This window comes from Ursus americanus, chromosome 22, assembly GCF_024610735.1.
Source record: "Ursus americanus isolate L20-20 chromosome 22, mUrsAme1.1.p, whole genome shotgun sequence".
In the NCBI taxonomy this organism is placed as follows: Eukaryota; Metazoa; Chordata; class Mammalia; order Carnivora; family Ursidae; genus Ursus; species Ursus americanus.
This window is the reverse complement of record NC_142148.1, coordinates 24,577,628-24,605,588: the sequence shown is the minus strand read 5'-3', so window position 1 is coordinate 24,605,588 and position 27,961 is coordinate 24,577,628. Positions and strand designations below refer to the sequence as shown.

Sequence of the window (27,961 nt, the reverse complement as noted above, 5' to 3'; positions counted from 1 at the left end):
GAGTTCAAGCTCAGATATCTCAGAGCTGTGTGACTTTAAGCATGTCACTTTCCCTCTCTGAGCCCCAGTTTCTGCACCTGTGAAATGGAGATCATAGGTGTGGGGTGAAGAGCCCATGTATGCAGAGTGCCTGGCAGAGAGCAAGCACTCTCCAGTTATAAGCTCTCATTACTGTTGTCACGGATTTTCTGGACAATGCAAGCAAGTAGAGAGTTATAAATGTGGCATACTCACACGCAGCCAGCACCCAGCCAGCACATTAGAGCTTCTGAAGAACATTCCACAAATCATGTTCCAAGTGTCCTATCTCCTGCTCGAAAATGAAGCTCTCTATGATGGTTTTTAAATAGGTCCACAAATTCTCTGACATTCCTTTCCTCAATAAATGGAGCCTAATTCCCCTCCCCTTGAGTGTCAGCTGGCTTAGTGACTCACTTCTAATGAACAGAATAAAGCAGAACTGACAGCAGGAGATATCCAAGACTGGGTCATAAGAGGCATTGTGGATTCCTCTTGGCTCTCTCTTCTGTGTCACTCCCTCTGGGGGAAGCCAGCTGCCTTGTCACAAGCGCACTCAAGCAGCCCCTACAGTTAGGCCCACATGGTAAGGAACACAGGCTTCCTGCCAACAGCCAACGAGTGAGCAATATTGGAAATAGAGCCTCTAGCCCCAGTTGAGCTTTCAGATGAGTGCAGCCCCAGCCAAACCCTTGATTGCAACCTCATAAAAAACCCTGAGTCTACAACATCCCAGCTTAGCCTCTCACATATTCCTGATCCACAGAACCTGAAAAATAATAAACATTCCTTGTTTTAAACTGTTAGATGTGGGGTAATTTGTCACACAACAACAGACAACAAATACACTTTCTTTATGGCCCTGTGGTTAAAGGTCTGCTCTTCTCCTGGAAAAGAGCCCCAATCCTGGGTCTGGTCCATCTTGGGACTATGGGGGCCATCGAGTCCAGAGGCCAAGGCACAAACCACAAACACTAGGCCAGGCTGCCTATGTGCTCACAGGCTGTTTATTTATCCAAGAGGAAGGAGGAGAGGATGAAGAGAAAAACCGATGCCCCAGGTGGTGGAGCTGAGGGGAGAAATGAACAGAAAGGTTCCTCCTCTTTCTCTTGCCATGGACCCCAGGGAACTCCAGCATCAGATGAGGCCTCTGGGGGTGGCTTAGGGGCCTCTAGGAGGCCTGGCAGTTGTTGTCTGGGGTCAGGATCCCCACAGGGGCAGGTCCCAGGCTCGGAATGGCTTTTGTGTACACAAAATATCTCTCTGCAAAAGGCACTGGTGGGGAAATGGTGGGGCAGCTGGGAGGTTACCCCATCACAGGCAGGATCCACTGTGTCCTGAGTCTGGGTCCCAGTCCCAAGACTATCCCAGCCTCCCTTAGAGGCTGGGACTCTGCACTCTTATTCCTTTCCGCTCCCTTCCCTCAGCCCAGTGGTGAGCAGGCAGTCAGCGGAGGCCAGGTCAGGCCATGTGGCAGACACCCTCTCTTCAGGGCGAGTGCATCCGGTGACCTCTAGGCCAAAAGCCCTAGGCGGGTGACTTTGGCTGAGAGGAAGGAGTGGATGATGAAGACCATGGTTTTGGGGCACGAATGCAGGTCCAGCTGCTGCAGGGTGGATGGAGAGAAGGGTCAGGAGCCCCATCCAGTCTGGCCTCCAGGACAACATAGCCCCCCGCCCCCTCCACTCACAATCTCTCCTTCAGCACCCCCGAAGTCCAGGAAGAGGAGGCTGGCACCATCATCCGAGGACATCTGCAGCTTCTCAAAGGGCTGTCGAAGTAGCACGGCTCGGGCCGCACCGGGCTCCGCCGCCCACAGTGTAAAGCCCTTGTCGATGTGCACAGAGAGGTTGCAGGGACGGCCATTCCATGTGCAGGCTGCGGGGGGCACACGGGCACAGGCACAGCTGGAACCTCAGAGACCATAAGCCCTGCTTCCGACCCTCACCAGCAATGCCACAAATGGGGCTTGAATACCACTCGGGATGGGAAGCTCACTGCCTGGTATGCCATCTGTACATTCACCCGGTATCGAGTTGCCCCCACCCTCAAATACAGAAAAATGGGCGCTTAGAGAAACGATACCCCACTTCTAGTCCCACTTCCAGCAATACCAAAAGTGGAAAGGGAAAGCTTAAACTCTGCCATGTTCAGAAGGCCCACTCCCTCACTTCCTATAAAGGTATCAGTAGACCCACCAATCATGGCCCTTGGAGACCTTAGAGACCCATAGAATTACCCAGTTAAATGTGAATTTCGGATAAACAATGGATTATTTGGACATACTTACACTAAAAAAATATTCGTTGTTTATCTGAAATTCACATTTAAGTAGGGGTCCTATATTTTATCTGGTAACCATACTCCAAGACCCATCTCTCACATCCTCCCCAGTGGAATCACAAAGCCAGGGCAAGAAAACCCAGGGAAAAGGCCTTACTACCTATTGGTGACCTGCACATCCAAAAGAGAGAGCTCTTAGGGATCCCAAAGCCCACTTTATATCCCTTTCCTGAAGCACCCTAGAGAAGGCAGTTTGAATGCCTCTGGGGGTGAGAGGGTCATTACCAGAGGGGCACTCCCCAGTCCACCCAGCCCACCTGTAGACACCTCTTGCACACCCTCAGCAGCCCGGTGACAGCCATCCACCAGCTGGCGGGTCCAGGTGGCCAGCTCCCGCGGCGACTCCACGCTGAACAGGTGAGTGTCCACACCATGACGTGTGCCCGTGCGCAGGGCAAAAGAGAGCTCTGCATCGTAGGGCACCGAACCCTTGGAGGGGCCTGAGTGCACCAGCCTAGGGGCAGGGGGGACAGGGCTAAGTGTGAGGTCGCAGACAGTGCGGAAATAGGCCAAGGGGGTGGTGACCTGGGAAGGGACCCTGTGACTCCTTTACCTCATCAGTGAACAGGACTTCCAGCTGGGCCCTGACTGACTCACAGGAGCCCACCCCCTGCCACCCTCCCGCTTGCTTCCTCAGCTCCAGTCATACTAGCGTCTTCAAACTCACCGAGCACATTCTTGCCTCAGCGCATCTGCAAATGCTGTTCCCTCTGTCAAGTGCACTCTTCCCTGATGGCCTGCATAGCTCACTCCCTCCTTTCCTTCAGCTCTTTGCTTCTCCTCTGAGAAGCCTTCCCTGATCTCCCTCTAAAATAGCACCCCTGGCACTCACTAGCCTTCCTTTTCACATGACACATTATGCTTATTCTTTATTTGTTTCGCTCGGTTTTTGATTGCCTTTTTCGCTAGAATATCATCTAGAATACAAATTTTTGTCTGGTTTGTTCACCACTCTAGTCTCAGCAATTAAAGCAATGCCTGGCATGTAGTAGGTGTTTAATTAACATCTGTGACCTGAACTGATGAGTCACGTGATTAGTTTGGCACTCCATGACCTGCTTATTCCTGGTAGACAGCTGGCTTCTGACCCATGGGCCGGAGCCCCATCCAGAGGAAGAGACATGAGTAGCAAGGACCCAGGCACTCAGTTTGATTCCCACTTGCTGTGTAATCTTGGGCAGCTTACTCCCCCTCTCTGGGCAACAGACTCAAGAGTTCTGGCCTTAGCCCCCTTTGCTCCCCACTCCATACACTCTATCTCGTAATTTCAGCTACCCACTAGAGCTGCTGCTGACACCTAACTTCCCATTTTCCAGCCCACAACTATAAACCTGCCATTTCCCAAGATTCCTATCCAAGCTCCCTCTCCGTCGCCCACACAATTTGCACTCAACTCAGCATCTTGCTCCAGCCTCCCCCTTTTGCACTCCCACCCCTAGTCCCACTGCTCGCCCAGACACAAGCTCCAAACCTCCCATTCATCCATTCATCCTGGACACCTCCCTCACCCTCCCCATCTGGCAAGCACTAAGCCCAGTTAATTTTACCACCCATGTGTCTTCCCATGCAAATGCGGCCTTTCTTCTCCATCTGCTGCCTCCACCCACCTCCACCACCTCTCCTGCATGACTGCACCAGCCTCCCAGCTTCTATCCTGCCCCCTCCAGGGCATGTTCCACGTGGCAGCCACAAGGATTCTTCTAAAACTCAACCCAAGTCGGGGCACCTGCGTGGTTCAGTCAGGTAAGCATCCGACTCTTGGGTTCGGCTCAGGTCATGATCTCGGGGTCACGAGATCAAGCCCGGCTTTGGGGTCCCATTCAGCAGGGAGTCTACTTGGGATTCTCTCTCTCCTTCTCCCTCTCCTTCTGCCCCTCCCCCTGCTCGCTCTCAATCTCTCCCTAAAATAAATAAATAAAGAGGCACCTGGGTGGTTCAGTCAGTTGAGTATCTGCCTTCCACTCAGGTCATGATCTCAGGGTCCTGGGATCCAGCCCCTGTGTAGGGCTCCCTGCTCAGCAGGGTGCAGGGGGGAAGGGTCTGTTTCTCCCTCTCCCTCTGCCCTTCTCCCTGTCCTGCTCTCTCTTGCGCTCTCTGTCTCTCTCATAAATAAATAAAATCTTTAAAAATTAAAATAAAATAATTTTTTAAAAAGCTTAAAAACTAATTTAAGAAAATTTTCAAAAACACACACACACAGGGGCGCCTGGGTGGCTCAGTCGTTAAGCATCTGCCTTTGGCTCAGGTCATGATCCTAGCATTCTGGGATCGAGCCCCACATCAGGCTCCCTGCTCAGCGGGAAGCCTGCTTCCCCCTCTCCCACTCCCCCTGCTTGTGTTCCCTCTCTCGCTGCCTCTCTCTCTGTCAAATAAATATATAAAATCTTAACACACACACACACACACACACACACACACACACACACACACCAACACACACCCAGGTCACCTCCCTTGCTAAAACCCTTGCACTCTGCCACAACTCTTAAGATAAAGCTACTAGCATTCCTTAACCATGCAGGAGAGGTTCTGCAAGATCAGGCCCTGCTGACTCCCCATCTCGTTTCTCTCCATTTCCTGTAGAGAGTCTACACCCCGCTTACAGCACACTCAGAGCTCTGTGAACACCCTATAGCCCTTAATACTTCTGTACCTTTGACCATGTTGTTCTCTCTGTATAAGATGCTCTTCCACTCTTTCTTAAATAGCAAACTTCTACTCATCTGTCAAAGTCCAGCTCAGTAGCACATCCTGCTAAAGCCTCCCCCAACAGGCCAGGCAGAGTGAAGGGGTTCCTACAACTCTGGGCTATGAAGGCTGTTCCTAGATCAGCCTCCCCCACCAGACTGGGTGCTCCCCGAGGGCAGACTGTTGGGATCAGCTCCCCGTCCCCTGAACCATGCTGCACATTTGGGCAGAGTAGGTGTCAATCAGTGAGTGACTAGTGGGACCTCACATCCTTCTCTTGCAAGCCCCCATTTTACAGATAAAGAAACTGAGGCCCCGACAACATAGAGACTTGCTTCAGGTCACCTGGGAAATAACTCAGGGCAGAATGAGGCTGGAATCTTCCACTTCTGAGGCCCACTGAGAGCATCAAACCCCCCCCCAACCTCTGGGTGAGACAGACACCCCTGCCTGCCTGTGGATACCTGGTGGCAATGAGTGGGGCAGTACGGGCTGGCTGGCTCAGAGCCTCACGGGTCTGGGGTAGGTGGCAGTACAGAAGCAGCTCCTTCTCGGTCAGCAAGGCCAGGGTGGGTGCTGTGCCCCCACTGGGCAGCTGCAGGGGGCAAGGCAACAGTGAGGTGGGGCAGGGAGGGGAGAGGTCAGAGGGCCAGGGTGGAGTGGGATGGTGCATGGGAATGTGGTTAGCTCCGGGGGAAGGGTCAAGGTGGGGGACAGATGCCTGGGTCAGCAGGCACCTGCTCAGTCAGCCAGCCGATCTGCTTGATGTCCTGGCTCCCAGCTGCGCTGGTGGCTGCCAGCAGTGCCTGCAGCTCGTCCTTGACCCAAGGCATCAGAGCGTTGACCTGGGCCTGGACAGCAGCTGCCCACGACTTTGCGCTAGCCTCATCCTTGGCCCTCAGGAAGAGGGTGTCTTGGCCATCTGCTGAACGGATCTCCAAATACCTGCAGGCACAAACAGAGTGGAAAGGAGGACCGGTCTACTAGGCTGCAGCTGCCCAACCTTGCAATCTGGCCCAAAACCCCATTCACTGCAAAACCAGGAGAAACCACGGGGGTATCCATGAGACAATCAGGAGCGACGCTCACGGCTGGGGCTCCAACCACAACTGGGGCTTCACGGGGTCTAGGGACAATAGACTATGACACATACACACATAGGCATATACATACAAATTAAACACATATGCAAACATGTGTGGTAGGAGCCAAAATCTCCTACCACACATGGGAGGATTCATGATCTTGTTTTTTTCCTCCTGGTTTCTAAGGAGAAGGATTCTCCTGCTGAGCCAGCTCCCAGGTTCTCCCTTGTGGCACAAGACCAAAGTAATACACTAATGGTGGCGGGGGCAGGGGGAGAGCACGACAACTGAGAGGCCAAGTCAGTCTACATAAAAAGAGCTGAAGGAGTGGAGAAGGGAGAAGGGAGAGAGGGAAAAAGCCATGTGGACAAGTGTGGGGGAAGGGTTTCGGGGAGGTACCAAGAGGAGCAGTGATAGGGAAAGGGTATTTAAATGTTATGTGGACCATTAAAGATGTGCTCCTCTTCGCCCTTTCTGTCACAGATGAAGCGGGGCAGAGACTGGAGGGTGACTCACGCAATACCTATTCCAACCCCCTTCACCTTTGCCTCCCTCTACTGCAGAACTAGGAAGCAAAATACTCGAGTTCCCGCCTCCCTTGCAGCTAGGGCTGGCAGAGGAAGAGGCTGGAAGCCTGACTCATTAAGGGCATTCTCTGAGTAGTGATAAAAGCCTAAGTAGCTGACCCCGAACCATTTCTTAAACATGTGGAAAAGTAAGCCCCTCATTTATTTAAGCCATTGCTTACTGGCGTTTCTGATACCTGCAGCCCGACGTAATCCTAACACTTAGTAATAAGTGTGAAATATCTCTCATTATATTTTGGTTAGCAGATTGTGTTCCTTTGACGGGGATATTTCGTGCTGACAGGGAACCGCATTACATCCAAGCTACCTGTGTTTCACGTGTGCACATGGTCAAGCATGTGCCTACGTCCATATACACATGTGAATATTAACATAAACATATGCAAACACATATGCACAGATCTACACCCACACTCATGCAAATGCTCACATCTGCACACAAACACTTGCGTTTACATGTCAACTCCACCTGTACACACAGAAATACATGTACACACAGGCTTCAGGTGATGTCTGGGATCAGGCTGGGAGCCACAATTAACCTAATGTTCCGTAAGTCTCTGGAAGGACTAATACTACCTTACCTTCATCCAACAGTGACCCGTCAATCACCAGTTCTTGCCTCATGGGGGCAGGCTGGGGCTGGGGCATTGGTAGGGCTGGGAGAGCAGATGCTGAGCCTCCAGGCCAATGTTGGGCATCCGCCTGGCCCTGAACCTCAGCTGCGACTAGGACCCACAGCACAAGCCTTTTATGCTCATGCTCTGTATACACCACCCCGATACTGCATACCCCACTTCATCAACATGCACCATTCAACCAGCACCGTCACTCAGGCATCTACAGTTTCTAAAGCAGAGAGGGCTACCTGGAAGGAGGCAAGTTCCATCCCTTCCTGGGTGTGTGATCTTGGGCAGGTTACTTTCTCTCTCTGTCCTCATCTACAAAACGGGGGTGAAATAACAGGACTTTGCTCCTAGGGTCGCTGTGAGAGTTAAATTGTGCACGGTAAACACTCAATAATGTTGGCTGTTACCAATCTTATCATCAGTGAACTGTTAAGGGCTGCTCATTTGTGAAGGATGGTAACTTTCCACAGCCCTGACACGAATGTTATAGACATCTAAGAACCTCAGCGGAGTTAAAAGAGACTGAGTCTGGAAACTTTATTTCCCGGTGAGGAATCTAAAGGTCAGTGAGGAAAAGGGACTAATTCAAGGAGAACTAGGACTAGAACCCAGGGCTCTCCTACAGACCAAGCTCCTCCTCAGATGTGAACTGCTCAGAGGAAAAAGAGAGAAGCCAAGCATACCATCATCCCCTTAACTGCACTGCCACATCCATCCAGCAAACATTTCTTATGCCCTACTATGTTCAGGCATGGTGCTGGCCACTTGCAACACAGGGCTATCTTTCCTTTGGCCCCACCACTTAACATCTGTCTGAGTTGCTCCCCACCCCAGACTTACCTGGGCTCCGAGTCACTGGGGGTGCACCTCCTTGAGACATACGCCATCTTCAAGGACATGTGTTTGGCATCACTGATGTCCCGGGGTGGGGGGCCAGGGGAAGGTGGCTGTCGCTGAAGGGGTGAAGCAGGAGGCGAGTCCCAGCCAACCGAGGTTCCGCTGGCAGAGTTCTTGAAGTATGGTGAGACCTCCTTCATGTACTTGACTGGCCAAAGGACAGGTCAGCAGTTACTATTGTGACATGGGCTCCCACGCAGCACTCATTACAACTGTCACTAATTCATAAGAGTTTAATTCATGTCCCATATCACTATCCTCCTCTAGGTTAAAGTCTCTGACAGGGCAGTGAGGTAGAAAACACTGGATGCATGCCAACATCCATGCTCTCCTGTTGCCCCTGGTTTATAGGCCCATGCCCATGCTGCCTGGAAGAAAAACCACACTTCCCAGCCTCCTTTGCAGCTAGGTGTGGCCACATGACTAAGTTCTAACCAAGTAAGTAGAAGTGTTTGGACCTTAAAGGGAATGGACAACAGCCACAACAAGGCAATGAAAGAGCACTGAGACGGGAGTCAGGAGATATGACTGCTCTTCCACTGGCCCATTGTTTGCCTCTCTTTCTTCAGCCTTCTCATCTGCAAAGAGGAGACGTGGAATGAGCTAGTCCCATGGGACCGAGTGGCTGCCAATAGTCCTCCAGTATAGTGATAGCCTTCAATCTTGAGACTTCCTTTTCCAGGCTCCCTTACAGTTACAAGTGCTTATATGACCAAGTCTGGCCAGTAGGATGAGAGCAGAAGGGATATGTGTTGCTGCCAACTTCTGCCTATTAAAGAAAGATGCATGCCTTTCCTTTCCTCTTTTCCCCTGACAGGGTTGAGCTGGCTGGAACACAGACCTGTGAAGCACCATCTTGACCATGAGGACATCAGCCACAGTCTAAGGAAGGCTGACCAACAAAACAGAAATAAATGGATGGTGACACTTTGGAGATGCCATGTCAGACTTGGACCATTACCTAAGAAAACAACAACTTCTATAGATATTATATAGATATTATATGTATATATAATAATAAATATTTTATATTTATAAATATTTTATTAATAATTATATTATAAATATACATTTATAAATATATTTTTATTTATTTATTTGAGAGAGAGAGCACTCAAGCAGGAGAGGAACAGAAGGGGAGGGAGAGGGATAAGAAGACTCTGCACTGAGGGCGGAGCCCTATGAGGGGCTCGATCATCCCAGGACACTGAGATCACGACCTGAACCGAAACTAAGAGTCAGATCTTCAACCGATTGAGCCACCCAGGCACCCCGGGACTTCTATTATATTAAAGCCACAGTATTTTATGGGTCTCTTGCTACAGTACCTAGTACCCTAACCAATATAGGTGTTCTTAGCTCTGACCAAACAAACATCATTGAGTAAGTATAGTAAACACCTTCTAGAATAGCATTGTCCAACAGAGTTTTCTGTGCTTATGTAAATGTTCCATATATACACTGTCCAACAGTAGCCACTAGCCACATGTGGCCATGGAGCACTTGAAATGTGGCTAGTATAAATGAGGAACTGAATTTTTATTTTTATTTAATGTTAATTAATTAAAGATTAAATTCAAATAGTCACTTGGAGCTAGTGGTGACTACACTGGACAACAGAATTCTAGAATAACAGCACAGATCTACTTCTCTGCCCAACTGACCCATAAATTCATGTTCTGACATGTGATCCTGCCCTTCTGGCTATGCTAGCTAGATCAAGGTGAACACCTGACCCACACTAGGCTACCCAAATTGAGACGGGGAGAGAGTCGAGACTGGTCTCTCGAACGCACATGAATGCTATGGGGGCAACCACCTTCTTCTGTGGGGACAGAGAAGAGAAAGCTGGTCTGTAAAGAGAACTAGTGGAGACGCATGCTGAGAGACAGAGGGAAGGCCCTGCCAATCGCCTGCTAATGCTCCAGTTTCTGATACTCGTCCTCTAGAAAGTCGAACTGCCGTCCCAACAGGAGTTATGATATTTGCAGCCAAAACAGTCTTGATTGGGGCCTGGATGCATGCCTTTTTAGAAAAGGAAGATCTGGGTTGCCTGGGTGGCTCAGTCATTAAGCGTCTGCCTTCGGCTCAAGGCCTGATCCCAGGGCTCTGGGATCGAGCCCCACATCAGGCTCCCTGCTCCACTGGGAGCCAGCTTCTTCCTCTCCCACTCCCCCTGTTTGTGTTCCCTCTCTCGCTGGCTGTCTCTCTCTCTGTCAAATAAATAAATAAAATCTTAAAAAAAAAAAAAAAGGAAGATCTCACTAACAATGGCAGCTAGAAGGAAAAGGCAATATGATGACAAGGTTGATCTGATAGGAGTAGAGATTCAGAAACAAGTCAGTTTTCCTGAGTACTTACTGTGTGCCAGGTATTGGACTGGCCTTAGGTAGGACTGGGATGGTAAACATATGCACTTAAGCTACCACTTCGTTATCCCTTGCTCATGGAAGACATCATAAATCAATCACATTTGCCCTGGCATCTGGACTGTTCCCAATTCTGATGAGCAGCAGTCTCCTCATCCCTAAAATCAGCTAGTGGGAAGGCAGTGTGTACATCAAAGTAGTTAAAAGACTTGCCCAAGTACTGGTCTCTCTTCCCCAAGCTAGGCTTTCCCCCCTGTTGCACTACTAAGGGGTGCCTATGCCTGCTAGTCCTTGGGCAGCCTCCCCCTCTCTTCCCTCAACTATCATGCCCTCATGGCCATCTGGCTTGCTAACCATCCAACTTCTGCAGTCAGAACCTCGCCAGTATGCTCTGCCTGTGAGCAGACGAGCCAAGAAGGGGTGAGGAAGCAGTACTGGCCCAGCTCCCTGGAAAAGCCAGATAAGAAGCTATTTCTATCACAGGACACTGTCCCTCAGGCTCAAACAGGACCCAAAGCAAACAGCAGTGAAAGCAACAGGGAGTCACAAACCCTACTAGGGTTGGAAGAGCAATTAAGTTGAAAACAAGAGCAGGTTTTCTTGAAAGAATTAAGCCTAGGTCTGAAGTTTAGGAACTAGGACTAAAAATGACTCAATGACTCATCCTCATCATTACAGCAATGACTAATCCCAGGACTGACTATTGGATTATGTCTCAAGGGCCAGTGGAGGTGGGACACATCACAGCCTAACTGACAGCCAAGCCATTCCCCCCTTTTCTCTTTGCTAACAGAATCCTGAGCCCTACAGGTTGGGCTTCTCCCCAAACAAGGAAGAAAATCATGACTGGTCAAAGCTAATCATGATCATTCCATCCCTCTTGCTTGTGATTGGTTTAGCAAGGGGCAAAGTATACAATTCTGGGCAACAAGAAGTGAGGGAAAGCACACTGCCTTCCCTTTCTCTCCTCTCTCTAGCCTTTACAAGTTGCTGGGAGGGGAGTTGGTTCTAGAGCAATGATAGTCACTTTTTGAGCACAAGGACTGGGGTCCACACACTGAGGATGGTGAGGCCTTAAATTAATCTACCCTGTAATCACGCTGCTTTTAGGTATTCTGGGAGAAAACTCATTTCCTTCCATGTCTAAACCCCTTTGAACTGAGTTCCTGTTACTTGGAGACAAAAGCATCCTGATTAATACAGCCTCCCCACCTCCCACCCTGTATGGGGAGGGGGGATACAACTGATACATCCCCCTGCTGTCACTAGCCACACTCCTCCCCTGCACAAAGTTCTGCTATGGCTCCCCTGCACCTTTCATCAAAATCCAAGGCTCGGGGCACCTGGGCCTGGGTGGCTCAGTCGGTTAAGCATCTGCCTTTGGCCCAGGTCACGATCCTACGGTCCTGGGATCAAGCCCCACATCGGGTTCCCTGCTTACCGGGGAGCCTGCTTCTCCCTCTCCCTCTGCTATTCCCCCTGCTTGTGCTCTCTCATTCATGTGCACTCTCTCTCTCAAATAAATAAATAAAAGTTTAAAAAAAATCCAAGCCTCTCCAGGACCTGAGCCCTGTCTAATTCTCTGGCTTCACCTCCTGCTACATCCCTAATCTCACCCTCTAGTTTAATCATCCTGGCCTCTTCAGAGCTCTCAGAAGCTGTATGCATTTCCAAACTTACACACCTTTGAAAATGGAGTTCCCTCTGCACAGAATGCCCTTAGTATATAGTCTTTTTTAAGATTTTATTTATTTATTTATTTATTTATTTATTTATTTATTTATTTGACAGAGACGGAGAGAGAGAGAGCACAAGCAGGGGGAGCAGCAGAGGGAGAGGGAGAAGCAGGCTCTCCACTGAGCTGGGAGCTCAATGTGGGGCTCGATCATAGCACCCTGAGATCATGACCTGAGCCAAAGGCAGACACTTAAAGACTGAGCTACCCAGGCACCCTACAGTTTATTTTTATTTTATTTATTTATTTATTTGAGAGAGAGAGAGCGAGTGAATGTGTGTGCGCACGTACGTGTGCTTGAGTGGGGGAGGGGCAGAAGGAGAGGGAGACAGAATCTCAGGCCAACTCTGCACTGAGCGTGGAGCCTGACACAGGGCTCAATCTCACGACCCTGAGATCATGACCTGAGCAGAAATCAAGAGTCAGACGCAACCAACGGAGCCACCCAGGAGCCTCAGTATGTAGTTAAGAGACAGGCACTCTTGGATTTGCATTCCAGCTCCAGCGCTGTCTAGCTGCGTGACCACAGACAAGGAAATTCACCTGTCTGGGCCTCATTCTGCAAGTTGATAAAAGAGGAATAACAATGTCTTCCTCAGAGAGATGTTAGAATAAATAAGATGATGTAAAATATGTGGCAGAGGTAAGGGACTCAAGAAATACGAGTTTCTTACCCACCAGCCGCCCCTGCCCTTCTTAGAACTCGGCTGTGATTTCGTGTGCTGGGGCTCTCTCACCAAAAGGGGAGCTCCTAGAGGACAGAAACTGGACTTGATTTGAAGCCAGAGTCAGTGTTCTGTACATGGAGAAATGAATGCCAGGACAGGACAGGTTCATTCAGGAGGGAGAAGGTGCCACAGCCCAGGCCAGTCCCATCACCCCTCGAGGAAGCCCTCCCAGATGCCCACTCTGGATCCGCTACGCCCATCACTTCTGCAGTCCCCCAGACCCCACTCCTCTATGTGTCTGTGTGGGAGTCTGTGTCCCCCACCAGGCTGGGAACACTGTGCGGGCAGGGACCTCATCTGACTCATCCCTGTGTCCCCAGAATCCAGCAGGGATCTCCTACGCTACACGCTCAGCTAATGAACATTTGTGAACTTTGAAGCCGGAGAAACTACTTAGAGCCCCTGCTCACCCAGGCCATCCCAGAACTGGGTCCTCCTTCTCCTTTCCCACAGAAACATACTATAAATGGTCAGCACACCAGCCAGTGCCCAAAACAGGGCTTGGGTTTCACAAAACAATTGGCTTGTCCCAGAGTGGGGGTGGGGTTCAGGGGGCCCCAGAGTGTGGCCATAAATAGCCCAGCTCTGAGGCCTCCTCTCTGCTCTGATTTCAGTCTGAGTCACCCGCCCAGGCAGGGTGGGGCTAGCCAAAGGCAGTGGCCTGAGGGCTGATGGCCCTGTGGTCAGCATTCTTGAGGCTCCAAAGATAAGTCCAGCTGGTATCCACACCCTCCCCAGCCAAGCCCCCGACCCAGGAGCATGGTGAAGCAGTAACACATGGATCCTTCCTCCTCAGGGAAGCTAAGACACACAAACGTAGGACACCCTGCCCCTTCCAGAGTCCCCTGTTCCCCCACAGCTCTGCCAAGAAGAGACAGCACCCAGCCTTGGCCCCAAGGATCCAGGAAATAGATTCCACCAGAAACACAAGGACCTGAGATAGGCAGGACAATTCACCTAGGCCCAGTATAACTGGGAGGGAACATATGTACTGCACAGAGAAGGGGATACATCTGTTTTAGCTCAACACAGTATCCCCAGCACTTAACCCAGTGCTCAATAAATGTTTGTGACTGAATGTCCTGGCTTTGAGTCTTGACTGAAGCCTGTTCTCTAAGCTCAGGCTGTTCCTTGTCTGTTCAGTGGGTGGTCACTTACTTGCCCCCGCCCAAAATTACATGGTCTATCCAATTGTCTACTAGGCTAGAGCGTCTCTCCTCCAGCCAAAATGTCAGTTCCATGAGAGCAGGGACCTGTTTTCTTATTCACTAGGGTATCCCAGCATCTAGTATAGTACTGACATATAGTACCGGGTAATCGGTAAGTATGAAATTTGTACAATGAATGAATATAGACAGGCCTGGGGCTTCTCATCCTGGAGAGAAAACACTGAAGGTAGGCTCTGGAGTGAGGCAGATTTGGGTATAACTTCTTTACTCTGTGACCTTGGACAAGTGACTTGACTTCTATGACCCTCTGTTTCTTCATCTGTAAAGATTTTATTTTATTTTATTTTATTTTATTTTATTTTATTTTATTTTATTTTATTTTATTTTATTTATTTAGAGAGAATGAGAGAGAGAGAGACCAGATGCAAGCAGGGAGAGGAGGGAGGGGCAGAGGGGGAGGAGAGAGAGAATCTCAAGCAGACCCTGAGCTGAGCACAGAGCCCTGAGATCATGATCTGAGCTGAAATCAAGAGTGGGCCGCTTAACCAACTGAGCCACCCAGGCACCTCAGTTTCTTCATCTTTATAATGGGAGTAAAATATATCCATTTCTCAGGGTACTGAGACTCAATACCTATAAAGCACTTTGCCCTGCCCAGCATACACTAAGTCTTCAGTAAACTGCAGTGTGGTTATTATTTCTGCCGCTGTTCTTAGTGTGACTGTCTAAGGGATAGGCACAGGAAGCAGTGATAGGCAAAGATTTCAATCCAGGCCCTGTCACCTGCCACCTGGCTTTGGCAAATGTGAGCCTCGTTTTTCTTGCCTATATGATGAGCACTGATGCGCTGGCTCTCTTAGTAAGGTACTGTGAAGATTCAAGTCCAGGCTGCCCACCTGCCTGTCATGGATGGTATGGAGAGAATGTAGGAGTCTAACAGGCTCTGGAAGGGGCGACCTTTAAGGTTCTGCTGGTCTCACAAGGCTGGGTTATAAATAGTTCCCAGCCCTTGGCAGGCCCTGCATCAGGCCTGACCAACAGAGCCTGCATTGCCACACTCTGGGGTATAACAGTCTCACCTTACTACACCCTTGTGCAGTATAGGGGACACCATCCCTCAAGATCCTAAAGGCAAGTGAACCCTTTGACCTAACAATACACTTTGCAGGAACCCAGCTGCAGATAAAGGCTCACAAGTGCACAGAGGGCTCACAGTGCCATTGTCTATGGTGCAAAAGGCTAAGAACAACTTGAATGTCCATGAGTAGGGGCGGCGAAATATAAGATGTGAGCTCCCTGACTGGCAGACCACTCAGTCTTGTTCATGGCTATGTCCATGGTGCCAACATCAAATCCTGGCACAGGGCAGGGGTTCAGTAAATACCTGTTAAATGAATACGTGAGTCCCAATAAGGGGATATTATACAACCACTAACAAGAACGAGACAGAGCTACATGTACTGAGTTGGAAATATGTCCTCAACTTGTGAAATGATAGAAACAAATATGGAAACTTTCTGAAAGTGTGAAAATATCAACTGTGGTTGTCTCTACAAGAAGATAATTGCTTGGGACTCCTGGGTGGCTCAGTTGGCTAAGTGTCTGTCTTTGACTCAGGTCATGATCTCGGGATCGTGGGATGGAACCCCATATTGGGCCCCATGCTCGGTGGGGAGCCTGCTTCTCCCCTTCCCTTTGCCCTTCCCTCCACCCCACTTGTGCACTCTCTCTCTCAAATAATTAATAAAATCTTCAAAAAAAAAGATGATAATTGCTTTACATTCTCCCGGGTTTTTTTTATAGGTGTATATTACTTATTACATTATTTTTAAAATCAACTTTGCTTTCAAAAATATACCACCGCATGGGCGTTAACATGCAACTGATGAATCACTAAATTCTACCTCTGAAACTAATGATACACTGTGTGTTAACTAAATTGAATTTAAACCATATATATATATACACATTCCAAATGTAAGACAGGATCCAGAGATGGAGCTCTCATCGCCTCGATGCAAAGGGCTCCAGGACCTTAGTCCTGGGAGAAATTCGCACTTACTGAGAGCCCACCATAGACCAAGCACCAAGCTTGACTCTCACAAACACATCTTCACCCAATCGTAACAATTCAATGACATGATCCTTATGTAACAGTTGAATACATTGAATAAACAGTCTCACAGGGGTGATATGACTTGTAGCACATCAGAAATGTTTAAGAACTCGAGTTTTTACATCTGACAGATCTGAGCTCAAATTCCATCTGTGCCACTGTATGACCCTGGGAAAACAGCATCACCTCTCTGAGTTTCAGTGTTGTCATCTGCACAATGGGATGAATAACAAGCCTAATTCACAGAGGCGGTTTTGAGGATTCAGTGAGAAAACATATGGAAGGCACCGAGCACAGTGCCTAGCATACTGTAGGTGCTCAATAAACAGCAGACACTATCATCACGATCATTATCATCGTAATTTCCTCCACCACCATCAGCAGCCAGGCTCACACAGCTAATTGAGGCCAGAACCTGTCTCCAGAGACCACAGGCATTTTAATCAAGATCCAGGGAACAGGCCAGGCCTAGATTAAGCCAAGTTTTATCTACAGGCAGTCACATGGCCTTAACATGTAAGCATGTGTATGGCTGTGTATGTGTGTGTGTGTGTGTGTGGCCAAATAAATGTTTCCTTGAGAACAGTGATTACAACAACAGGTCTTTGTGGCCGTGGGAGGACTGGATGGGGGCCTCATTCAGAAGTCCCTCGGGTGCCTCAGGGGATCAACAGCACTTCGCTAAGCCAAGCAGGGTGGCTTCATATTACCTGGATCCAGGACTTAATCCGTCTTTTGACAGTAGTGATACATTAAGCCAGATTTTGGGCAGGACACCTGGCAGCGCCCATCTCCCAGGGGAGGAGCCGGCAGGAGTTCCAAGGACTCATCATGGATACTCTCAGGACTTCAACAAGCCCGGCTTGAGCTTTGAGCCCCATCTTAAACATTTAGGAAAGCCAACCGCAATTGACAAGGTTCAGGTAAAGTAGAAAGGGTCAGAGATGTACCCCCGGGACAAATCCCTACTGACCAAGAGCTAATGTATGCCGCTGGGCTCAGTGCCAGGCGTGGGGCTCTGAGACAGACCGCACACGACTCCTGCCCTGAAAGACCTTCGAGTTCACTGGAGGAAACAACGCGGCAGCCTGCTGCTGACATAAAGATGAGAGAGGCTGACATTCACTGAACGCTTACGTGCAAAAGACTGTGCTATGCACTTCAAATGCACTGTCCCAACCTTAGAGCAAAAAAACTAAATAATCGAGTACCTACTATGAGCACTGGCCTTGGGGTGTTTTAGTTTCTCATCTCACAGATAACCATGCAAGGTAGGTATTACCCAAGACTGAAGAAATAGTGGCCTCTGCAACCAGACAGACCTCAGTTTGAATTCTGTCAATTTATTAGTCATATGACCTGAAGAAAGTTATTTATTCTCAACGAACCTTGGTGACCTTATCTGTAAAATGGGGATTACTTAATTGCTATCACTCTATGCTGTCTTTTTTTAAAGATTTATTTATTTAGTTTAGAGCTGGGGGGAGGAAGAAGGGGGAGGAGCAGAGGGAGAGGAAAAGAGAGAATTCACAAGCTGACCGTGCTGAGTGCAGAGCCTGACACAGGGCTCGATCCCAGAACCCTGAGATCATGACCTGAGTCAAAACCAAGAGTCAGATGCGCAACCGACTGAGCAAGCCAGGCGCCCCACACTATACTACCTTTAATCATGAATATTTACGGACATGCTACTCTATGGCTGTTATCTTTAAAAAGTTTGAACTTTATGTGGGATGTATTTTTACTATTCTTTAGTAGTAGTAGTAGTATTTTTTAAAGATCTTATTTTTAAGTGGGGCGCCTGGGTGGCTCAGTCGTTAAGCGTCTGCCTTCGGCTCAGGGCGTGATCCTAGTGTTCTGGGATCGAGCCCCACATTGGGCTCCCTGCTCAGTGGGAAGCGTGCTTCTCTCTCTTCCACTCCCCCTGCTTGTGTTCCCTCTCTCGCTGCCTCTCTCTCTGTCAAATAAATAAATAAAATCTTTAAAAAAAAAAGATTTTATTTTTAAGTAATTTCTACACTCAAGCAAGGGTCAAGCTCACAACCCCAAGATCAAGAGTTACATGCATGGGGCACCTGGACGGCTCAGTCAGTTAAGCATCAGACCTTGGTTTGGGCTCGGGTCATGATCTCAGTTGTGAGTTGTGAGATCGAGCCCCACCTCAGGCTCCAGGCTCAGCATGGAGACTGCTTAAGACTCTCCCGGGTCCTGGGTGGCTCAGTCAGTGGGACATCTGCTTTCAGCTTGGGTCATGATACTGGGGTCCTGGGATCGAGTCCCACATCGGGCTCCCTGCTCAGTGGGGAGCCTGCTTCTCTCTCTACCTTTCCCCCCTGCTCATGATCAATCTCTCTCTCTCTGTCTCTCTTTCAAATAAATAAATAAATCTTTTATTAAAAAAAAAGACTCTCTCTTCCTCCCCTTCTGCCTTCCCCCCACTCACACCCCTCCTCTCTCTCTCTCTCTCTCAAATACATAAATAAATCTTAAAAAAAAAAAAGGTGTGATGGGGTGCCTGACTGGCTCAGTCGGTCAGGTGTCTGCCTTCAGCTCAGGTCATGATCCCAGGGTCCTGGGATCAAGCCCCACGTTGGGCTCCCTGCCTGCCTCTCCCTCTCCCTCCTCCTCTCCCTCTTCCTCTCTCCCCGGCTTGTTCTCGCGCTCTCTCTCTCTCCCTCTCAAATAAATAAAATCTTAAAAAAAAAAAAAAAAAAAGAGTGTCATGCTCTATCAACTGAGCCAGCCAGGTGCCCCTGTCCTTTAGTATTATTTTTTTTAGGCATCACAGGCTCTCTGTTGTCCCTGTCTTGCCAGCCACAACGGGTGTGGAGGGGGTGGATAGCATTTGGCTGTCTCTCCCTTTTCCCCCAGGCCTGGTCTCTAAGGGCCAGGCTAGCCCTGGCTCCAGGTCTGTGCACACAATGGGCCTCTCTAAGCAGCAGACAGAGGCGTGTTGGCTGCCAGCTTGGGCCCAGACTCCGATCACAAACACATCCCTGTGGCTGAGAACAAGCTAAAAACATTTGTGCAAACCCCTGACCTAGCAGAGAAAAGGGTCTAGAAGGCAGGCTGGGGTTAATGAGGCCCAGCTGAACCCCTGACTTAGGCCAGGGAAGTAGGGCTGGCACCCAGAGTTAGCTAGTGACATCTGTCCTTCTAGGATGCTCTCAGGGGGCTCTGTACCCACTGAGCCCCAGGCATCAGGAAAGATGCCCAGCTGCCCTGCCAGGTTCACATCCAAAGGACAGGCCATCTTTCCATGGTCCCTTGGAGGTGGCCTCAGAAGTGGGATGGGGAGGGGCGCCTGGGTGGCACAGCGGTTAAGCGTCTGCCTTCGGCTCAGGGCGTGATCCCGGCGTTATGGGATCGAGCCCCACATCAGGCTCTTCTGCTATGAGCCTGCTTCTTCCTCTCCCACTCCCCCTGCTTGTGTTCCCTCTCTCGCTGGCTGTCTCTCTCTCTGTCGAATAAATAAATAAATCTTAAAAAAAAAAAAAAAGAAGAAGAAGTGGGATGGGGATCAGGAAGTTTTGAACCATGTGGCTAGTAATTGGGCTCCAAGGCAGAACCGAGGCCCAGAAAGCGTCTCAGGAGCCCTGAGTCCAGACTGGTGAAGCTGCCAGACCCTTACCTTTTCCACAAGCTCCCCCATAATCTCAAGGACCAACCACGTCCCAGCATCCTAGCTCCCTCAAATCCTCCGCGCTTCTCAGGTCACTTCTGCAATTCAAAGACTCTTGAACCCAATGCCTGGCCCCCGCCCCTTTGCTGCCTTGGGTGGAATGATCGTTCCACAAGCCTGCTGGGCTAGGACAGTAGCTCAAAAGAGACTTCAGCTAAGAAAAAGCTAGAAAAAAGTAACAAGAAAGCCACATCTCCAGGGGCACCTGGGTGGCTTAGTCATTAAGCGTCTGCCTTCGGCTCAGGACGTGATCCCAGGGTCCTGGGATCGAGCCCCGCATCGGGCTTCCTGCTCTGCTGGGAGCCTGCTTCTTCCTCTCCCACTCCCCCTGCTTGTGTTCCCTTCCTCGTTGGCTATCTCTCTCTCTGTCAAATAAATAAATAAAATCTTAAAAAGAAAAAAAAAAAAAAAAGAAAGCCACATCTCCAGACTCTTCCTCCTATCCAATCCTGCTTAGGTCAAACCACCACCATCTCCTTCCTGCTCATGGTCCCAGCTTCCTTGCTGCCATTCTGCATCTATTTCTGCCTCCCTCCAAACCAGACTGATGCTGCTAAAACCCAGATGTGCCCAGGTGGTGCTCCTGCTGAACCCCCCTTCAATGGCTCTGTTTCCCTCCAGAGGAAGTCCAAATGCCTTTAGCCTGGCATTCAAGGCCCTAAAGGCTCTCAGTCTGGATAGCCTCCTCTTTCTCTATTCCCTCACACCCTCGGCTCAGATATAGCTAATTAGTTCCCAGGCAGTTCCCCAGCTAAGTCAAGTCGTTTCACCCCCCTGCGGTCTTGCTCACACAGCTTGGCTGCCTGGAATGCCCTTCCCCCACCCCATACCCACATCTGCTTATTGCTCATAAAGTGCCAGCATCCCCACTTCCAGGAAGTCTTTCCTGACTATCCAGAGAGAAGTAACCACTGCCTCCTCTGATCCCTGGACAGACCCCAAATCAGCACCTATGACATATCCATAATCTGGTAGTTTTGCTCAGCTGTCCCCTCATTACACCGAGATTCCCCTCAAAACCACTGAGCAGAGCAATATAAAGGGAGGAGGAAAAAGAAAGCAGAGAGCACTCTCATTCTCATCCAGAAGGGAGGAGTAAATATGGGAAGATTATAAACAAATTTATTTCATTTGTCAAATCTTTCGTTGTCAAATTTATAATAAAATAAATTTGTTAACTTAAATGAAATGGACAAATTCTTTAAAAGACATTAACCAGTGAAGCTCCCTTAAGAAAAAATAGATCATCGAAATTGCCCTATTAAGAACACTAGAACTGCAGTTAAAAACCTTTCTACAAAGATGGCTTCCTTGGAGAATGCTACCAAACATTTCAGGAGGAAATAATACCAATTCTAAATAAATGTAATGGGAGGAGGACAGTTACTAATGTTTATTGAGTGCCTACTATGTGCCACATCCTATTTTGGGCAAGAGATGGGCCAGGCTCCAGCTGGAGACCTGGGACAAGGTTTGCCAAGGAAAGATCTTACCCCGGGAAAAGTCTCAGAAAATATGACAGCTAGAGACCCTCTATCCTGGAACGGTACACGTTACTTCTCATCCCTACTGTATCCATGACAGACATTGCTAATCACTTCCAGCTCCTCTCTGCTGACCCCAGACAAGACTTCCCAATCCTTCCAAATATGTGCCTCCCAGTAGCCACCTGGGAAGATGACACTCAAAATGAAAGCTATTGGTCATCTCTGATCTAGTCTAATTCCAACCGATAGGGAAACTGAGGGCCAGAGAAGGCAAGGGTCTTACCCAAGGCCAGAGATTCATCACAGGGCAGACAGATTTTAGAAACTGATTTTTAAATAGTTTGTATGAACGAGACAGTGTTTATGTTTTGTGTCTTCCACCAGATGGTGAGCTCCTTCAGAAGAGGGCCTGGGTCTGATTTTGCTTCTGACCCAATGCTCTGCACACCAGGTACATAGTAGGTACATAAATGTTTCTTGGCTTAGTAAGGAAGGAATGGAGTACCAGAATGATGCAGAAGGCTCGGGTGTTAGCTCCTGAAGCCAAGAGAAGCCTCGAGCTTCCAATGCTCAAAGATGCTATCTTCTCAGAATGACCCATGCTGAGAACCCAGATAGACGTTCTCAACCTAAAGACAAGAGGGTGAGGGGACCTCGGTGTGGATTAGAAATGTGTCTACAGAAGAATCTTACCACCTACAGATTAAACTTTCAAGCAGAAACTAAAAGATCTCAAGTCAACCAAAAATGACATTTCGATGAGTTTCAACTGCATTACTGGCTATAAATATCAAAGTAATGAGGCATAGGGTAGGGCGAGTCTCTTAGATCTATATCACTTATGAGTGATCTTATTTAACTTTGCTATTAAAATATGACTGTTATACTTAAGCTTCAAGGACCAATACCACAGAGCTGACTTTTTTTTAAGTATATACGTAAAAGATGCACCAGAGACACTTAAATACATACACCGAAAATGTAAGAATAAAACAAAACTGAGAGAGACCCGAGGTCAGGGCCACAAGCATGGCAAAGATCACCCAGAGGCTGTTTGTTTCTGTGGCCTTTTGGAGACCTGTTTGGGGGAAACAAAGGCAATCTATCAGGACGCAGGCCTGGGGCTCAGCTCAGCAGCTCTGCTAGCCGTGGCATTCTCCGTCAGCCCCCGCCATCTCCCTGTGCCTGTTCTGGGCCAAGAGCCAAACACACATTCCTCAGGCCCCCACAGCTTCCGGAATTGACAGAGGGGAGTTTGAAGAAAGGGCTGAGCAAAGCAGAAACCTCCTGGGAGAGATGGCAAAAGGCAGATATGGGACAGCCACAGCAAGAGGCTTATCACAACCGATGGGGAAACCGAGGGCCAGAGAAGACAAAGGTGTCATCCAAGACCACACAGTGCGAGGATAGTGGAGGGGAACCACCAAGGTCCCCCTCCAAAACTCCTCTCTGATCCTTGCTGGAAGGATCTGATGTTCTGCAACATAAAGCCCAAAGTCTTTATGTCTTCTCCCAAAGGAGGATGGGTCTTAGGGGTTTCAGGGTCCCTGGAGCTCAGAGCTCTCCAGTTTCCTCAAGAGAGAATATTAGCCACCCCTTCCCCAGTTCCTCCCTGCCCCTCTCTTCCCCCCGATTCACTCGCTGGGTGGCAGATCCTGCCATGTACCTTTTGTCCTGATCACACAACCCAGTAAGACAGAAGTGACATCCCTGTTTTACAGATGAGGAAACTAAAGCTCAGGGAAATGAAATGACTTGTCCAAGTCTACAGAGCTCATGAATGGGAGGGAGGAAATGAAAACTAGGTCTGTCTAACTCTGCACCAGCTCTCCCACTACCACCCCATTCTGTGTCAAAGCAGGTCCCCAAGTTCTGTTTCTGTTTTCAGCCCTGCCCACCTCCCAGCCCCCACTGCTGGGCTGAGGCCATTTGAGGCCTGGGGGAAGCAGGAAAGAATTGAACACCCTTGGTCCCCAGTGCTTACCCTCTAGCACCACCTCTTTGCCTGTCTTCTTCAGGACCTGCACCGCCTCATCATGGGTAGCAGAGGAGAGGTCTTCCCCATTCACAGACAAGATGGCATCCCCCACGAAGAGGGCCTCGGTCTGGTCAGCTGCCAGGCCCTTGAAGATCTTGGAAATGAGAATAGGCATCTTGTTCTCACGGCCCCCTGCACAGGCACAGAAAGAGGAAGAAACTGAGGCAGACACTCCAGTGCTTGAGAGTCCTATGAAGGCAAAATTACTTCTGAAGGCCTACCTCGGTGCCCAGCCCAGTGCCAGGAAAGCGGGGATGAGAGTAAAGAGGATCTCAGAAATGAGTCTTAGAGTCTTCGAACACTAACGAATCATGTTCTAAGTTCATAATGGAGGTCGGTCACTGGATCTTTGGCTAAATGCTTTGGGTGTTCACCCATGTTTGAGTAACTTACAAGTGCTTCAATAGCTTTTTCTTAAATATTTTGTATTTTAAGCCATTTTCCTACAATGGAGGAACCCACTGATACCCCTTAATCTGGAATAAAGACAGAAACCAGTTATTGCTATGTTCCCCCAAGGATCTCTTTAGCAATCGGAAAGTTTTACAATCCAGGACACCAAGGCCTTAAAGTCTAGATTTCAAAAGCCTATCCAAATTACATCTCTGATACAAAAAAAAAAAAAAAAAAAAAAAAAAAAGCTAAAGCTAATACATCTTATTGAATTGCTTTATTGCTAAACTCTTGAATATCCTTTTAAAATATGAAATAGTCATAATAGTTCACATTAGTTTCACATACCAAGTGCCAAGCGCCGTGCTAACTGCTTTCAGTGTTGTCTCACTGCATCTTCACAACCTCCCAATCACACATGCATGCTCAGTTCCCTCTCAGGAAAAATGAAGTGCGGAGAGAAGCCCCTTGCCCAAGGTCAAACAGCTTGTTGGTAGCAGCAAGGCAGTATTTGAACCTAGGTCTCCTGGCTCCAGAACCAACACTCTTAACCCTATGGTTGACTGTAAGTCAGGCCCTCAGATATCACATTACCGGAATACTATCCCAGAATACTGAGGATGAGGAACTAGTGGCCCATAAAGAGAAGGTCATTATTTCAAGGTCACACAACAAATTGGTGGCAAGGCTCGGGCTGGAACGCCTCTCCTGGCCCCCACGCAGGCCCAACAGTTTACTCACTGCACTGCACAGGATTTGAAGCCTAGAAAGGAATGGGTTGTGTTTTGTGTGTGTGTGTGTGTGTGTGTGTGTGTGTGTGTGTGTGTGTGTTTTAAGATTTTATTTATTTATTTGACAGGAAAAGAGAGGGAGGGAGAGAGAGAGAGAGAGAGAGCACAAGCAGGGGGAGGGACAGAGAGAGAGGGAGAAGCAGGCTCCCTGTTTCGATGCAGGGCTCAATCCCAGGACCCTCAGATCATGACCTGAGCCAAAAGGCAGACACTTAACCAACTGAGCCACCTAGGCGCCCCTAGGAATGCGTTTCTATTTATATCTGCTCTCCTCCACCAGAAACTAGGGACTTCAAGGTTTGAAGCTATGATCATTCCAGGCTGCCTCAGGCTGGGCAGGACCCTCAGAGGGAGGTCACCATGGCAACAAGAGCCCAGGCTCCATCCAGGAAGAACTGAATGGAGCTGGTACTTCCCCTGACCCCTCCTAAAAGTACCTTCACTCCCACCTGGAAGTATGGAGCTAAGGAGCAACTTTATGTGACCTTGGAAAGTCTGTGCTCCTCTCCAAGTCTCAGCTTGTCCGTCTGTAAAATGGAACTCTGTATTAACTCTAAGCTCCTTTCGGCTTTAACACATTGAGTGTAAAATTTTTGGATTGATCTGTTGCCCTCTTCCATTATGGAGTTTAGGGACAAGATTGGTGTCCACTCTCTGTCTTCCCCATTTCTCCATTTTAGATTCCTTTGGTCGGCTGCCTGGGAATGTGCCCTTCCATGGGGAAGAACCAAATCCCCTGGGCATTCTCTTAAGGCCTGATCATTGAGGTTCAAATCCCAGCACTGTCATTCACTGTTTGAGCTTGGGAAAATTGTTTTACTTTTCTGAACCTCAGTTTCTCCACCTGCAAAATAGAGATTATGCCCCCCAGTTTTTACCACTTGTTGCCTGGATGAAATGGACCATAAGCCTAGAGTACCAGGCACAGCATTCAGCACACAGGGGTAGCCATCCCCACCCTCTCACCCAGGCCCAAGGGTCTGGAGACACCAATGAATAGACCCAGCACCAGGGAGAGAGAACAGTGTATATCCAAGGTGATACAGAGCTGACACCCTTTCCCAAGGCAGATAGCACCCCGAGAAGCAGATGGGTAGGAATGGTGAACCTAGCTGCTGGGAGAATCGTGGGATTTTAAGCACTATGGTAAGTTGCTTTGGGAGTCTCTCTTGGCCTCCATTTTTCCTCTCATCTAACAGCAATAATTAACTAGGCACCTACTGTGTGCTGGCAGGGTGAGTACCTCAGACTCCTGTTCTCACAGAAAAGTTACAACTCTATCATTAGCCTCATTATACAGTGAGGAAACTGAAGTCCAGAGATGGGAAGTGACTTGTCTAAGTTCACACAGATCCAGGACTCAAACACAGTCTGGTTGCATCCTAAAGAAAGTTCTCAGTATTGGGGGCTGAGATTTCTCAGAGAGGCGTAACAACTCTATGTCCACTCCTCTCAATTATGCGCAAGGTGATGATGGCCAGATCAGGAAACTCAAGCCCAGGACTCTCCGCCTAGGTACACAGGATCCTGGATCCTCAGACTTCTAGGTCCTTTCTGGACCCCTAGCTGTGAGCCCAGCGTGCCTCTACCCAAGTCTCCAAACCTGTGCTCCCAACTCTAGATCTTACCCCTCCCCTCCACCTTGGTTTTGTCTCAGGGACTTCTTCCTCCGTGCCTAGTAGCTTTCCCAGGCCTCAATCCCCTTTCTCCATCCTTTGCTCTCTTAAGGCCCCTCTTGCCCTTGATGTCCGTGCAACCCCGACATCTCTATGCCTCCGCACAGAACTCCCCACCCACCTGTCCTTGGTGCACCCAAACCCGCTCCACCTGTGCCTTCGGAGTGAGGCCTCCGACTCCCGAAACCCCTCCAACCTTGGTGCTCCCAGTGTCCTCGTTCCCTCTGACCCCTCAGACACCCTCCTTGGCTCCAGACAGTAGTCCTCCAACTCCACGTCCTCCGTAGGCTGCCAGCCTCCGCTACCCCTGCGCCCTCGGCGGCCCCACAGACACCGCGACCCCCGTGCCCTCGGGGCCCCCGCGCCCACCTTTGATGCTGATGCCCAGCCCGCCGGCATCGGCCTTGCGCACCGTCACGCGGCGCCGCTGGAGCAGCAGAGCCTCGGGCAGCTGCGGGGGCGCCGCGCCAGGTTCGGCGGCGCCGTTGAGCTGCGCGGGCTCCTGCTCCCGCGGGGCGCCGGGCTCCGGGCCGAGCTCGCCGTCGGCTGGGCTCACGGTCAGAGCGTCCTCCGCGAGACTGAGCAGCACCCGCTGCCACCGCTCGCCGCCAGCCCCCGAGCCAGCCCCGGCGCGCAGTTCCAGCAGCCCGGTGCGCGGGGAGCGCCTGCCTGACGCCATCTTCGCCTCCGAGCCCCCGGGCCGCCGCGCTCGCTCTGCCCCGCAGTGCCCGGCCCGCTCCGACCGAGCGCCCAGGGCAGAGGGCAGCGGGGGCCCAACTGGGCCAGCCGCTACCCTACCCCCGGCCGCTGGGGGTGGAGCCTCGGGGGCGGGGCTGTCCAGGGGGTGTGGCTACGGCGAGGGGCGGGGACGCAGGCAAACTGAGGGTAGGACGCGGCTGCGCCCAGGACCTGAAGGATGCAGTGTGGGACTACTTGGGGGTTGCGGACGTAGGGAGTAGGAGGTAGGGGGTAAGGGTCAAGAGGTAAGGAGTGATGCGGCTAAGTACGGAGCTGGGCGGGGCCATAAGGGGGCGGGGCTTCGTATCGGGAGCAGTATCCTGCGACAGACACTCTGAGCTGCCCAAGGCCGTCGAGGGCCAGGACCGTAGCTCACGGGTGTAGGAGCCCTTGAGAAAGAGGTAGAACCATGGATCCTGGTGCGAGCCTTTCGGCGTCGGGGCAGAGCTATGTATGGTGGAGAGCTGCTCTCCAGGGACAGGGCTTGTGTAGACACCGAGACCCCAGGGACTCGCAGGCCGGGTTTGGCAGGAGCTGGTTTCCCGCTGTGGGGCCCGGCCTTAAGCCTGGGGGCGTGGCTTATCCGGGGCGTGGCTTCTAAGGCTGACAGATCCCGCCCACCGGGATGAGCCCGCTGCGGGCCATATAGGGCTTGGGGACGAGATGGACATGGTCCCCACCTCGAAATTGGATGGGAGTTTAAGAGATTAACCACCTGTTCTGTTAAGAGTCGAACAGAGAAAAGCCTGAAGTCCCTCACTCTCAGAGAGACCTGGCTGGAGGAGAACCCAG

The 27,961-nt window shown here is 50.0% G+C and overlaps 1 protein-coding gene across 2 annotated transcripts; it reads right to left on the bottom strand.

Moving 5' to 3' along the window:
• Positions 1–1,009: 1,009 nt before the first annotated feature.
• Positions 1,010–27,249, bottom strand: SNTA1 (syntrophin alpha 1). 2 transcript variants are annotated; one of them, XM_045806774.2, is made up of 8 exons: positions 26,801–27,249; positions 23,518–23,703; positions 8,191–8,395; positions 5,787–5,994; positions 5,514–5,644; positions 2,629–2,815; positions 1,709–1,896; positions 1,010–1,624 (listed from the first exon to the last, which is right to left on the bottom strand). In XM_045806774.2, the coding sequence occupies exons 1-8, from the start codon at positions 27,108–27,110 to the stop codon at positions 1,546–1,548; spliced, it is 1,494 nt and encodes a 497-aa protein (XP_045662730.2). In that variant the 5' UTR covers positions 27,111–27,249; the 3' UTR covers positions 1,010–1,545. The 2 variants fall into 2 exon arrangements, with proteins under 2 accessions (XP_045662730.2, XP_045662720.1); XM_045806764.2 differs by having other exon boundaries at positions 2,619–2,815; positions 26,801–27,248.
• Positions 27,250–27,961: the final 712 nt, after the last annotated feature.